Here is a 15374-nt window from a genome sequence, read left to right as displayed (position 1 = left end):
AAGCGCTGGCCGATAGACATCTAGATGTCATTTTCGTGTGGTGGCGCTGTGGATGAGTGGATTGGATTGGGGTAGGGGATCTCCGGCCAGGACAGGCAACTGTGGGAAAGGATGAAACTAGCCAACAGAGTGATGAAATAAAATCATAATACCTCTGTTTTTTTTTCAGGAAGTTGAACTAAGTCTAAGAACTATTTCAGAGAGATTTGTTCCTAACTAAGAAGAATCTTATGAAGCTTATCAAACTCTCAAGTTTCCTGCCCAAGTTCCTGAGGATCGAAAGATACTTTGTAGCCAAAGACATCTCTGTCTGGAGATTCCCTTTGTTACAGAGAGTACTCGTAGGCCACACAAAGAGAGAGAGAGAGAGAGAGCGATGGAGAGAGCGAATGTCCTTCTGCCCGCTGGGGTGCCTCTTGCGCAACAACCCCTAACCCCGTAACCCCTAGCCATTAACCCCTGAGCGCCGAGCGGGTATAAAACGCAGCCCGCTCCCCGTACCGCTTCAGTTTGTCAGCGAGAGCGGTCGAGAGCAGAAGACTAGCAGAGTCTAGAGATATATCTTTTTTTTTGTGCACCAGAATCCGAATCATACAAAATGCTTAAGTGGACGGCATCGGGGCAGCGCCTGAACGAGATTCCCATGCAGGATCAGGATCCCAACAACACCCAACGGAGGCGACTTCAAAGGAGGCAGAGACGTCAGAGAAGGGCCACGATAGCCAACAAAGAGAATGTGCCCGATACAGTGGGCTATACCTCCACTCCAGTGCCCATTTCCCGGCTGCTTAACAGCCCCTTGGTTTTGGCTCCTCTGAGCGATATTCGAAATGTCACCCCGGAGCCGGTGGTCCGGAATCAGGCTCCCCAAAGGGTCCAGAGTGTCAGATATGCCACCACCTTGCCACGTTTCGCCGAGGATTACTCGCCCAATGGTCTGCCAAGTGGCCAGCATCTGGCCCTGCGGGGTCTGCCTCCCTTGGATCCTTTTCTGGAACAACCACGCTATATAGTCGGCTCGGGTGCTGGAATAATTCAGCTGAAGCAGCGCAAGTTGGACGATGAGTTTGCGGCCACGATGGAGCCTGAAGTCCAGGAGCCACCCACCAAGATGGGAGCTCGTCCCAGTACTCCGCAGCCCGCTTCCACCCAAATGGGTGATCAGACATTGGATCGCCTCATAGATGCCATATTGGACTCCGCTTGCAAGGCAGACGACAGCAGCAAGAAGAAGACCAGGAGGTCCACCTTCAATCTACGTCGACGAACCTTGATGAAACAGCAACTGGAGTCGAATTGCCCTCAAGAGGTCCTGTCGCCATCCTACGCACCGGGAGATGACCCAGCTGCCGATCTAAGCTTTGGCCTGGTGCCTCTGCCCATGCACCATCTGATGGCAACTCCAGAGCCGGCCTCTCCCTTGACCAAAATACCGCACAACGTGCTCATTCAACTGGCAACTCCTGTGGTTCCAAAGCCTGCAACCTGCGACAATACCTTCTGCATGGAGACACCAGTAAAGGCCCTGAAGAGGGGCCGCAAGGAGATCATCGCCAAGGAGTCACCCATTAAACGATATAAGGTCGACGAGCGCAACTACTTCGAGGTGGGATTGGCCCTGCCTTCATCTATCTATGTATAAAGAGAGGTCCTTCGAAAAGAAACCTGAAGAAAGCCACGAGGAAAAGAAGAAACGAAAGAAAGAGAGCGAGCAACGCTGACAAACGGGGGGAAAACGCTTAACTATGACGCTTAACTAGTTCCTAAGTCCTTAACTAAGCAACATCACAATTTTGTAAATAATTTCTTAGACTAATTTGTAAATTTTAATAACCTTTTTTTTTGATACTGCTGTTATGTAGTTTTTGAAAACACAACTTTTTTTTCCATTATTTAATTTTAAACAAATATTTATTAATATTTTAAGCCAACATTTTTTTCAAAATATATGCAGTAAAATCAAAAGCTATGAAGTGAATTTCTTATTTTTAGCAAAAGGAATGGTTTTTGCTATGTCTTGTTGTGGTTTAGCTCTTGGGTGGGCACTTTTAATATATATTTAAAAGATATTTTATAAAAGATTTTTGTAAATATTAAATCTTTGGCCAAAAAAGATTATTAAAGATATAAAAAACCATTCTATCCCATGAAACCATTCATTATAGAACTCCACTAACTAACTAACTTTTTGCTTGAAAGTATTCATATACGAGCTTGATCATCTGTAGGAAAGACGATAAAATATTATGGTAATAGAAATTCGTTCAATAACGTGAAACATCTGCGGTCACCATCGTCATCCTCGTAAGATCCTAGCTCGTGCCGATTGCATTTTGACCTGCGTAAGACATATATTTATGCAGTTGCTTGACCAAGCGATTTGCTTTGCTTTTTCAGGCGACCAAAACAAACAACGCCGATGCCGATACAGGTTGGAAATTGAGAATTATTTAATGCCTGACAGGTACAACGACACGCCCCCGGATCCAGGAGGAAAAGAAGGAAAGAAGCAGTCGAAGTCAAAGGCAGATACACAGGCAACAGCTGGGTATCTCTCTTGTTTCCAGGGATATGGCTGGAAAAACAGAGGATGGTCTAGAGGTTGGCATGGACTAAGGATCTCAGCCTTATCCACATCCTCACCTGTGCTGCTCAAATGGCAATATTCACATCGAATTTGGCTGTTTAATGTGATATGTAAGAAATATTATATACATACATATGGTATATCATAAATGAAATCCTTTTTAAAGTTATAATTTCAAGCAAGCTGCCAGATCATCCCCCGTTTTCAGCTTTTGTCTGTCGCTCTTGCAGCTTAAATTAATCCTACCTAGAATCGTTTTGCACATATTAAAGTCCTATTAGTTATCTTTCTATAAGCTTGCAAAGAGAGAGACACCCCCTGTGACATATTCACTTTTGAAAGTTCAACTCATTTTTTAGTTATGGTTAATACTAAACTGAGTCCTTTCAAAATCTAGCTATTTCCCACTGTCAGTCTGTCTCTGATCATCTCTGATCTTAGGGCACATGACACTTGTTAACACTTTGACGCCCTCGCACACACTCTTTTGGCACTGTAATTCGATTTGAGTGCGGTGTAGGTTCATCTATACCTTTCTCATTGGAAAGGTTTTCTGACTGCTGCGGAAGGAACCCGCCTAATCCCTCGATCCTGCAACCTGTCATCGCATCGCACATTTCTGTGGGCTTGTCCCTAATTTGTAGGCCATTTAGTCTGCGATGCGATAGATAATTGAATTATTTTTATTGTTCACATTGGGCTGTTCGCTGTTCCCTGTTCGCTGTTGGCTGGTTCTGGGTAACCGGTTATATGCCCTGCTGGGTGCACTTGCTCCGCTCGACGTGACCAGCTGTGCTCACCCGCATCGTTAGACCAATTTCTAATATCGTCGTCTTTGGTCACACCCCTTTGTTTCACGGTCTAACCCTTTTCTTTAGCCTGAACTTGGCTTAAAGACGCAACGAATTTACATTTCTTGACTCGTTTCCGTCCTCGCCTCTTTCGTCTCTAACTTCCTTTGGGTTGCGTGTCACTTGGTAAATCGATAAAAATTTAATTAATTGCTTGTAAAAGTGATAAAAAACAAATGCTCATCGAAAGGGGGGAAGTGCCGATGGTTGAGCATCAGTTATGGGGGCTCCTGTGTCGCTAAGAGGGTGTGGAAACACTGGTCACAGCTGACAGATCACCGATAAAGGGTTAATGTTCAGCTACTTTAGACCAACAAGTTTTTAGGGAAGATGGCTCTGACCTTTAATATCACATGATTTTGGGCGTTTCAAAGGTACTTTAAGTACGAAAAAGTTAAACTTTATAACAAATTCATATCCCTAACCTCTGGTGTAAAAGTAACCCAATTATCTAGGAGACTGGAATACATCGAACTTCCTCCTTTACACTTACTAAATAAGAACGACTATAAAACCCGATTTCCTTTGGTCTCAGTCTCAGCTCCTCCACCTCCTTACATTTTTTGCACTCCTTCATTATGCAGTTAGTGAATCAACAGCTGGCCGCAGAAAAAAGGAAGTGCTGCGGCTGAAAGGGATTCTTAGTTCTTAATTCGAAATTCAGGATTCTGGATCGAGAGACCTCGGCTCTCGGGGGCAGGAACAGATTTCGCCAGATGCCGATGCATTCGCGGATTTTCGTACTCGTTTTTCGTTGTTGATTGACAAACAAGACGCTGCCAGCGCCGCGGGCGAATTGGGTTTTCAAGGAACCTTTTCTGCGCCCTTAACCCCCTAAACGCCCCTGCCTCGGAGTCACCGTGCCAACGAATTTTCGCACTGGCCCCGGGGCAAGAAACTTTCTTTTACGAAAGGCAAGCTGCAAGCTGACTCTCCCCAAAACGAAAACCACAGAAGGAACAAAACGTAAGGCAGAACCCCCGCTAAAAAGCTGGTAAGCCGGCTTAGAAACCCGGCCACCATCCGCATCCTGGCAGGATACTCCACTCCCGTTCGAGGTCCCGAGGATTCCCAAAAACTGTCAGTGAGTGTGTTCCAATAATTGCCAAATATTATGCAAACAATGGGCATCCAAATTGAAATCCCCGCTCGCCGCGTGTGGCATATATTTAATATTTAAATCCCGGCAAGGGTGGTTGCTGCATAATTATAATACATTTTCCAGCGCGAGCTGCTGCAATCTGTTAATGATAAACAAATTTTCCACTGCAGTCCGTACAACGGCGACGAATAAAAAAAAAAACTGAAACATACAAACAAAAAAAAAAAAAGAAAAAAAGAAAACAGAAACTGAAGCGAAAGGGTTGCAACATTTTGTTGCCGCTGGCTAACAGAAAATACGGAGGATTGCAGCGGCAGTGAAATGAATTTTTGCAAGCCCGCTAATTAGCTTAGCGATCGGAATCGCATCGGATCGGATCGGGTGAAGTGGGCAATTCGCAAAGTGTGAAAGTCAAAAGTCCGCTGCACGGTGAGAAATTAAACTAATTTCTGGTTAAATACTAGAAACTAAATGCTTTGGGGAAGGCAAATCTCACACTTCTAGGGATATCAGGCTTATCGTTTGGGTAAGTAAGCCTTACCTTTCTGAGGAAGTTTAAGTAAAGAAAGTTCTTCCATTGCATATTGATTAAAAAGAGGTGAATAATATAACATAACTTTAAATATGACTCCTATTCTTAACTCCTTGTAGATCCTATATCAGTTCAAAGGTTTTCCAACATTTTCTGGCCGTGTAATGATGAGTGGGCAGAATACAAAATGCAGAATGAGCGATCGGCGGATGACGGCGCAGTTCCGGCGGCTCGGAGTGACAGTTGGCCGTGTGCTATATGCTATATGCCATATGCGACATATGCGATATAGGAGTATTTTTGTGTGCCACGTGCCATGTGCCCCGTCTGTTGCCGCAGGTCAAAAGGCACACAAGTCATGCAAATTTGCAGGCAACTAATGATGCAACTTGAAGCTTTTTGGGCCGGAGCATCAAGCCACCCCATGTAAAATGGTAATGGAAATAATAATGGTTACAATGCATCTGCGATGTTGCAATGTTGCAATGTTGCTGGTGGCACATTGCAAGTTGCTCGTTGCTCGTTGCCCGTTGCCCGTCGCTCGTTGCACGCTCCACGAAAAGGGGGTGACTTGTACGGGCGACAAAACAATAAAAATGAATATAAAAAATGGGATTGCGAACGAAACGCTTCCGGGCGATTACACGCGTGCCGTCGTCGTCCCTCTTCTATTTGGGTGAAAATTTACATTTTTTCCAGTGGCTGTTGCTGTTCCTCGCTTATGAAAAACAAATATGAGCGAGTTTTCGAGTTGAGCTGAGTCGAGTGGAGGGAAATTCGGGAAACTGCCCTGTGTGTTTGTTGTTTCACGAGCAGTGAAGTGGACAAAGAGCGGGGAGCTTAAACGTTTTGTAAATCGCTGACATTTGCCTGTCAGTTTGTCAAAAAAAGAAATGTACATCAAAAAAGGGGAGGGGGCGTGGCCGAGCGACACATTTTTTAACGGTCCTTCGTCCTGGTTTCCATCCCGCAACTGGTCCTGATTGACATGATTCGCACTTGACTTGCTGCGCAGGCGCGCATTAGGTGAAAGCAGGGAAAAAGCAGAGCAAAGCCAAAACCCGAAATGCCGAAGTGGGGGTGAAAGGGCGACCGGAATGAGAATCTCGAAACCGGGCCCTGCCAACAGGATCATCATTCCTCTGAGTCCCGCTAATCGCCTAATGAAGCCAAAGCACTTTTATTTATTTATTCATTTTTTTCGCTTTACTTCTTTGCCATCACATTCGGCTCTCGCCTGCACAGTGGGCAGAGAACGCAACATTTTACGGCCAATCTGAAGTGTTGTTTTATAAAATAATAATTTAATTTTTATAAAATAATAAGTATAAATATATTATATTAGCAATATATTAGTGATTAAAATATAATTACTAAAGAAGAGTTTAGTTAATAAACTGAAACATAGCCCACTGTGCAGGCCACTCGAGTCCCCTGTTTTCTCACTCTAGCCTTTAGTCTCCCGTTTCCGCACTCTCTTCCCCGCATTCCGAAGGGAGAGGAGGCAGCGAAAGCAACTTTCAGCGTTAAGCTGCGCCGTGGAAAGGGAAGGCGAATAGTGAAATAGTGAGTGAGAGAGGGGTGGGTAATGCAGATTTCTATCTGATGGGCAAACAAAAACCGCAGTGGGTGCCGAGTGGTGCGGAGTACACCACCACCACTGCCACCACCACCCCGGAAAAGTGGGTTTGGTGGCATTTGAATGCGAACGCCGTGCAACGTCATTGGCAAAACAAAGGCCGCCGTCGCTTATGTTAATTTATGTGCTATTAAAAGCGGCGCGGGCACTTAACTCGTCATTGCCCCGGGCCTAATTCCGCCGTATGCTATATGCGATATATCCCTATGATTGGACGCACGTGACCCAACTGGACGTCGAAGGATCGGCCACCGAATAATCGCAGCCAAAATAAAACCAAGCCAAAAAAAAAGCTGTCAACGACTAGTTTTGCCATTTAACTTGCCCAGCGACGTGTGCCTCCGATTTATTGAGAGGTTTTAATAGAGAGTCAGTCTGTGAATTAGCTGAGTTTAAATTAATGGGGTTATTCCGGGAATATGCTAAAGTAAACTAGTCTAGAATGCAAAGTTTGTTCTATCCAAATATCCCTCCAAAAATGTTAGTTGTAAGCCCATAATTAAGTCAATAATGGTCCAAATATAGACTGCCATAGCTCGTTGAGCTTGTTTTTTAACTTCTAGTAAATCTGCATTCACAGTTTGAGAAGTCAAATTTGGGCAAATTTTTAAAAATGTTGATGATGGTGCCCCTTATCAAATATGCTTAATTTGGACCAAAATTGATTTTTCGAAAACCATTGCAAAATCATCACTCGCCCCAACGAAATCAGAACAATACTGGTAGAAGAAGGTAATGGGGTTTTACAGTTTTGGTTGTTAGCTGCATAAAACAGTCACCGTTTTAGCCGTGCGCCTTGTGTTGACAAAGGGAGAGCTAAGAAACGGCAACCAATCCGAAATCTATACTGTCAAAAGGCGTATTCAAGATTTTGGCCACAAAAAAATCAGTTTTTTTGCTATAGCACAGCCAAAAATGGTCCAAATAGGGAATATAATACCTCGTAGGACTCGTAATTTGATTGCTATGATTCCCAATTAATATGCATTAAAATCTGGAAAACTTAATTTTTGGGCATTTTTGAAAATTTTGATGATGGTACCCCTTATCGAAAATGCGAAATTTGGGCCAAAATTGATTTTCCCAAAATCGAAAAACGAGTGATAGGGGTGGTAAGTGTTGGTCGTTAGCAGCACAAAACAGTCGTTCTTTTGGCTGTGCGACTTGTTTTGGCCGAGCTAGAGCTGAAAACCCGAAAATAATATTGCAAATTTCTGTTAAAAATTGGTTTCCTGATTATTTAGCAATTAAAACACAGCTCGCACCAAAGAATCATAGCAATAATGATAAAAGAAAGTATAGGGGTTTAAAGTTTCGGCTCTTAGCTGCATAAAACAGTCATTGGTTTAGACATGCGGCTTGTTTTAACAAAGTCAGAGCTAAGAAACGGCAAGGAATCCGGTATTTTTGCTGACAAAAGACAAAATATCAGAGTCTCTGTTTTTGCTGTGCGAATTAGTTTGACTAAGTTAGAACTTAAAAAGAACACAAAAATAAAGAGATTTGTTGTTAAAGTTTGTTTTTTTTCCCAATCTTTTGGCATTTCCCCGACACCTCTGAATATGTGCCAAAACCCATTCGTTAGCCGTTAATGAGGAATCGGGATTGATTTAGCCACCATGACAAATTAAACTGCGTTCGCCTAATGAGGTGCCAAGGGTTTTCCCGGGGAAAGCGGCAAAAAGCAATGATGAAAAATGCTGAAAAGCCACGCACAAAAGGGCGCAACAAAATGATTCTTCTTACATTGGAAATTAAAAAAGAAACAAAACCAACAGCACAAAAAGTGTCGAAAAATGCACAAAAACGGGAGGTATTTTTGGGTGTGTGAATCGATCGGACAAACCCCTTGCTAAACTTGCCTTTGTTGAGGGTTTGTTTTTCCTTTCTTCGCTAGACAAACAAAGCATTTTCCCATTTTTTGGGTGCATTTTTTGTGGATTCGCACAAAGAAGGCGAAAAGTGGCAAATGAAGCGTTGATAAAACGCTCAAGTCACGTTTGTTTTTTCCTTCTTTTTCTTTCGCAAGACGGCGCCCGAGTTGCGGAGAAATTTGATCATAGATCATCGTGTCCTATATCTATAACCCATCCATCTGATCCCAAGGAGACGAGAAAGCAGCTGTGGGACTCAGATCATTTGCTAATTGCTGTCAAAAGTTCTCATGTAACGAATGTTCAAGGCGAATTTATTTATGCGAATTTAATGAGAGTTTTTGTGGCCAGATCAGACAAAGAGGAAATTCCTTACAAAATTAAAGGTTTTCCCCGCAGAAAAGTTCTACTATCCTTTTTTTTTCTTTACTATCCTTTATGGTAGTATCTTTATAATACAGACTTTTAATCTATATCACACTACTACAGCCTCTGCATAACATTAGATCGACCAACAAATTGCAATGGATTGGATTGAACAATCGATTAATAAGCAATTATTTGCTGCTTTGGTCATCGGCCTCCAATTTTTCGCCCTGATCCATAGATCATCTCCGCTGGACAGCAGCTGCTGGCGCTGTTGATTATATATAGGGCGTTCTCTGTACAGGCCTAATTGCACTGAGTGGACAGACAACGCCCAACTTTTGCGTTTCGGGTTTAGGTTTTACCCGCTATCGGTGCTAATCTAAAACGTTTTCCCCTGTATTTTCCTTTCTCTATTTTTTTTTTTTTTTCGGTGCGAGTGTGTGGGCATTCAACAAAACAAACGCTGACCACGTGTCCTTGGCCAAATGGGAGCGGGCTAGTGTAGGGGGAGGGGTGGTTTAAGGACATGCTGGTAGAGTGACCGCAACAATGGTCGCGTTTAATTACAGTTATTGTCGCACCCTTCGGCTCGCATTTGCATTTGCATTTCCATTTCCATAGCTAAAGTACCACCTTCCACCTTCGGCACGTGTGGCGCACTGAGCAAAATAATTTGAAGTCACATTGCCTTGCCTTGAAGATTAATTACAAACAACATTTATGGCCCCCTTTTATGTGAAAAATGTCTGTGAAGTTCTCATATTTATTCCTACCCACAAGTCTTTCTTTCTGTGCACTGGACAGTTGAGCTCTCAAGGAGCTGCAGCCGCGACAATTGCGCATTCTTCGGAAAGTTCAGAACGTGTAACCGTTTTCCTTTTAATTTCCCGGCGCTCAGCCAGGAATGAAATTTATGTAAATTAAATTAAAACCCAGCGCTATGAAGTTCAGACCAACAAGCGGAACGACATATGGCCAAAATGCCGAGCAATTGTGGATGAGCTAGAGGAGCATAAATTTCAAGCAGCGTCGCCTGTCAGCGCCCACAACCCAGCAGTGTCTTAGCTCCAAGGACTTCTAGCACCCCGTTCCTGTCTTCATGCTTATGGGCACATAGCTTGAACCCTTTTGGTAACCAACTAGGCGACACTTAAGATAAGGATCAGAGGCCAGCCAGCGACCAACTGGCACGCCCTTCGCAGCAAGACAGCTTTGACAGCCCAAAGCGGTCTGGGTAATTCGATTCGAACTTCAGTGATCTGCTAGTTAAGATCTTTCTTAGGATCTACCTTAACTGGGCTTCTTAAAATTCAAACGATCTTGTTAAGAGTGGTAAAAGGTTTGAAAAATATCAAGATTATTTACAGGACAATTCTACTATGCTAAAATTTAAACCCATTAACAAATTGCGGGCTGTTTGGTTATAGATATAAATTAGTTTCACTTCAATTTGACAAGCTCCTTCGTAATCGCCTTAAACTGAACTCTGAAAAGGCTTACATCTTCACAAAACGATCATCATTAGGAAACTGGCATGCGACTGGCGTCTTTAAGAAACCACAACAAATTAGAGTGATCGTAAAACCCTTTTTCATTCACAGAGTTTTTCAGGTTTTTATCTTCGATCATTGAGAGCACATCCAGCAGCGCGGATGGTTGGCACCTACAACCTATAACCATGGGAGAATCCTTTTCGTCATGAATATATTACTAAGGCCATAACTTTGCCAACGCATCATCGCATCTGATCGACATTTATGGCGCATAAATTTCGACTCACTTTCTACTTTCTACTGTCTCCCTGCCCTCGTCATATTTCCCTGCGATTCCTGGCCAGGCCAATTAAGTGCATCGAATCGGACCCGGGATTCGTCACAGCCAGACATGGATTGCGAAAATTTAAATACGGGAAATGGTGAAATAGTAAAATGCCGAAATAGTGAAAAGGTGACAGGGGACCGGGGGGTTGCTGCTGGCTGCCCCTGAGTGTCATCAAAACAATGTTTGCCAGCTAGTTTATGAGCTGCGCCTCATTTCCCAGCCAATTTTGCATGTTACCTTTCCCAGTTTCGCAAGGCCATGCGTTTTCCCTCTGCCTTTTTTTTCAATTTCACATTAATTTCTCTTCAATGCCCCCCATCCCCGTTTTGGGATCGTAAATCGCTGAGAATCATATGCAAAAAACATTGACCGCAGCGAAATGTCCACAAAAAAGTGGCAAAACTGTCGTAAAATGTGAGACAAGAGTGTTTGCCCAACGTTTTTGGTGGGTTTTCATCGGCGTTTCGTCGGGGGTCATAAAAAACTGAAGGGAAAACCAACAAACCCATTTCCCTGGTCAAGCGCAACGACAGGGGGTCGGTCGTCTGCATCTTTTCGGGTGTCTCCGAGGAATGGGATTACGGATTACTGATCTTTGGCTGATCTCTCCAGCTGAATTTATTCAACGACCAGCGGGATGTCCTTCTTTTCCTGAATGGAATGTGATTAGTGTCCTTTCAGTGGCTGTTTTATTCGTGATCTCGGTCGAGTTTCAAGACCAAGACTAGATATTGCACATCTTGGGTTATGCAAACCACCTATGGGGTCTTGTAGGTCTTTCCTCTGACAAATATTTGATTCCTTATTTATTATGGGAATTCTCTGGGAGTTTGGCCAAGGGAATGGTATAAAAGTTTCAAACTTCTTTCACTTTTAATCAGATTTTTAGAACTCTTACCCTGTAAATATTTCGTTTATGACTCGAATATCCTCAACGTTGACTTTAATAAGCCGAATCAGGAGAGCATTCATAACTCATGGCCTGGTTATGAAAATCGCCGTATGGGGCATAATTTTGCACATTGATTTTCCACTGTCCAACGGCAAAGGACAAAGACAACGGCGAAGGTCCTTGCAAGATGGAAAATTTCATGGCTAATTGGCAGCGTGTCCATTGGTCAGCAGCTGGCAGGACCAAACCATTTCGAGGACCACACCTTGATCTGCTTTAGTTTCTGACTTTGATGGAAGACGGAAATCAGAAATCGGAAATCGGAAAAAGTGATCGAACCCTGACTGATTTGCATTCTCACGATTTGTTTGCTAGCAACGAGCCAAGAGAAAAGAATGCCCCTGCAAATGAAGTAATTTCATGTAAATTACGAGACAGGCGCCCTGCTTTTCAATCACTAAACGAGCCATAAAAAATCCACAAGAAAAACCCCCGACAAAAAACCACACAGAAAACAGAATGGAAATATAGGAAAAAATCACCCATAAGAAGATCTCATTAATCTCCGAGGTATTTACCTTTACATTGGCCTTGGCTTGGGGTGGAGAGGGATCTCAGGGTATGGGCCAGAGGATATGCAAACGCCGCGAGGGTCGAAGAAGTCCACAACAACAATGATCGCATCTAATAAATTTCCCTTTGATTTCCTATTAAAATCTGTTTGTTCTTGTGGTCAGCTCGGCGAAAAATTCACGCAACGCTGGGTTTTTCGGAAAGGGTGGGGGAATTTTCGGATCCAATCCCGGCTTATGACAGTTTTCGGCCAGTTTATGAGGACTTCATTAAAACCAATTTAAGATCGCCGCGAGATCGCCGTGGGAAATGCGCCAAATTCGCAGAACTTATGGGTATAGTTCGTCGGATGACTTATGATATAGCAATATAGGAAAAGCAATAGTTATAGAAAGTACACAGTACCCAGTACAGTACAGTACGTGCCGGAAAAGATTAATGATGCAACTGCTCGGAACTGTCAGTAAAAGGTGTTAGTGGCAAGCTGCAGGAGGAACACAGGACAACCGCATCCACGGTGCGCTCAATTTACTAACAAACTTGTCACGCAATGCCACACTGGCCCGGTCATTAATCATTCCAATCAATCCGTCAGGCAGTTGCCGCGATTGTGGTCTGTGTAGATCTGTACGGAGTGTGGGTTCCTACTCTCTGCTGCGGTTTCCACTGCGGTGTGGGTTGTCCTGGCGCTGACCAGGACCTCGACTGACATTCTAATTAGTGCTCGTTGACAGTTCGCCCCGGAAATGGACAGAGATCAGTGTGGAAGCACTCCATTTGAGCGATTCGAGTTCGGGGGTTCAAGTCGATGTGCTTAAGTGAGCCATTAAAACCAGCTTGTAGGTGGCAGATCGACCGAGGAACCGTCGCCATGCTTGATCGATCGATCGACTGTGATGGCCATTCATTAGCCCAGTTGTCAAAGGTGTGTGGGTTCATCTGCAGTCGAAGATTGTTTGCCGATTCTGCCAGATCTTTAACCTCGATGCCAAGGTTTGCCCTTGCATCCACGTGGTTAAGATAATGGCCGAAATGCAGGAATTCAAAGATAACCTTTCTCTAATATCTCTTAAATTCATTTTAAGTTTAAGACTTTCATCCTAAAAAGTTCTCAGAGTCAGTTCTACATCTCAAAGTTAGTTTATTTTCCATCGATAAGAACCCGAATAGCTTATCAAGAACGCCTAAGGAACAGACATTCTTTCGGAATAAAGGCAGACATTTTCAATTAATTTTCGGCTTTACTCTTTTTTTTTTGCCATCTGGGTCTTGGGCCCCACGGCGATCACGGCAGGCTTTGGTAACTGCCAAAATAAGATCTCGCCCAGGATCGCAGGCTGCATTCGCATCCGAGAAATGCGCTTGCACAGAAAATCAGAGCCTGGGGCCTCGTAAATCAGGCTGCCAAATGTCATTCGGCGACTTGACATGCTGCATAACAAGTTTCTCAGTTTTTTTCCTTGGGTTTTTGGCTAAAAAAGTGAGCTGCATTATTTCGAATCAACGTTTTTTATCCGGCGGCTTCGTTCGGTTTTTTTTTTGTGGGCTGCCTGTCAAATTACTTGAGGGCGCCGCGATGTCTGAGAATCCTTTGTGGGTATGAGGACGAAAAGGATGCAACTGCAGACACAAGACACGACGGCCCAAGGATCTGCAGTGCAGACAACTCTTTTTCTCTCGTTTTTTTATTTTGGGTGGATAAACCTTTTTTTCCGTTTCGTAGAACCCTGTGAGAAATGCAAATTTGGCGGTGGAAAAAACAGAAATTTGTTTGGGAATAGGAGTGGAAAAAAGTGCTGCACTAATTTGATTTTTTGAGGAGATGCAGTCTTGAGAAGGGTGCTGCCCACCCCCCAGAGATCTGTGCTCCTGGCAACAGCATAGCCAGCAGGATCACTAAGGACCGCTCAGTAGTAGTCAGTAGTCAGCAGTGGCTGCCATTTTTTGGTCATTTATCAAATTTCAAGCCAAAGCAGATCAGCAGATCAGCACAGCGTGTGCGTGTGTGTGTGTCAGTGTCTGTGTGAAGTGAATATCAAAACAGAACAAGGACATCGGAGTCGCAGTTCTTGCTCTCTTTGCGGAAAAGTCCTTTTTCGGGGCGCGTCCTGTCGGCCTGTCAATCAAAAGTCTTCTTCGATTTTTCCCAGATCCCTTCTCTATATATCTATCTCTCTCGCTCTCTTTTCTTTATATATGAATATTTCCCAACATTCCCACATTTGCATTTTAGTTGGCCTTACTTAGGCATGCAAATTTCAAGCAAATCCCTGAAATCCGCAATATTTATCGCTTACATGCCGAAATCAAGTTTCGCACAAATTAGGCAAATTTCGGGCCACCCATATATGTCAAGGGGTTTAGGTTGGTGTCAACCCAAAAGGCTAATGCCTAATGCATTCGCAATTAGTTTGCCAAACCCTCGACTCTATCGGGATTCAAATTGAATTTATAATCGATTTAGATCATTTTTTTTTTTTTTTGCAAAACTGCCAACACACACAAATGTCAAATCCACCCCGGGACCGCCACGATGTAACCCTTCTAACCTTCCATCAACCGGAGATATGTCTGTTGTTGTTGCTAATTTCGATTCTAATGAAGCGCGAATTACGAAAACATGGAAATCGTATCAATTACAGAGACAAAGATCAGCCTCAAAATCTGCCCTTTGAATCTCAGCCAGCGGCCATGAAAAGCGCAAGCATGGGTTGAGTTTTCCATGGGGGTTAAGCGAAAGTCCTTTGAAAGGAAACTCCGATCGATTGGAGGTGGGCTAAATCAAACAATATAAATATATAAATAATATAGAAGATCCTTTAACTGGCGAAACTTGAAAACCTTGAACCCATCAAGAAGACAAAACACTTCGTTTGATGGCTCATTAAGTATTCTTTCAGCCAACTTCCTATGAGTCAAGAACTTTCCATCGATACAATGACATAACAGATCCACAGCTGTCCGACTTTTGACTGAAGGACTTGTGGGATTCAAGCGGTCTCAGCGGGATTGGGCAACCGTTTTCTGAAGTACTCTTAACCGACTCCGTTTTCCACGAAAACCCGACCAACCGAACTCCCCCGCAATCCTCAAGGAATACGCAATGAGAATTGCATTGCCATTACGATCGTATT

The 15374-nt window shown here is 43.5% G+C and overlaps 1 protein-coding gene and 1 long non-coding RNA gene across 3 annotated transcripts in view; one reads left to right on the top strand and one right to left on the bottom strand.

Annotated features, from left to right (window-relative positions):
- Positions 1-15374, bottom strand: part of LOC108103301 — a 30312-nt gene that overhangs the window by 14018 nt on the left and 920 nt on the right. The gene's annotated exons all lie outside the window — the stretch shown is intronic.
- LOC108103299 lies at positions 481-1926 on the top strand. Its single transcript, XM_017208721.2, has one exon. The coding sequence runs from the start codon at positions 599-601 to the stop codon at positions 1640-1642; it is 1044 nt and encodes a 347-aa protein (XP_017064210.1). The 5' UTR covers positions 481-598; the 3' UTR covers positions 1643-1926.

This window comes from Drosophila eugracilis, unplaced genomic scaffold, assembly GCF_018153835.1.
Source record: "Drosophila eugracilis isolate 14026-0451.02 unplaced genomic scaffold, ASM1815383v1 contig_2167, whole genome shotgun sequence".
Taxonomy (NCBI): domain Eukaryota; kingdom Metazoa; phylum Arthropoda; class Insecta; order Diptera; family Drosophilidae; genus Drosophila; species Drosophila eugracilis.
This window is presented reverse-complemented; position numbering and strand designations above follow the sequence as displayed.

Excerpts from the sequence above, each read along its gene's own strand:
- LOC108103299 (XM_017208721.2), top strand. The coding sequence starts at position 599 with ATGCTTAAGTGGACGGCATCGGGGCAGCGCCTGAACGAGATTCCCATG.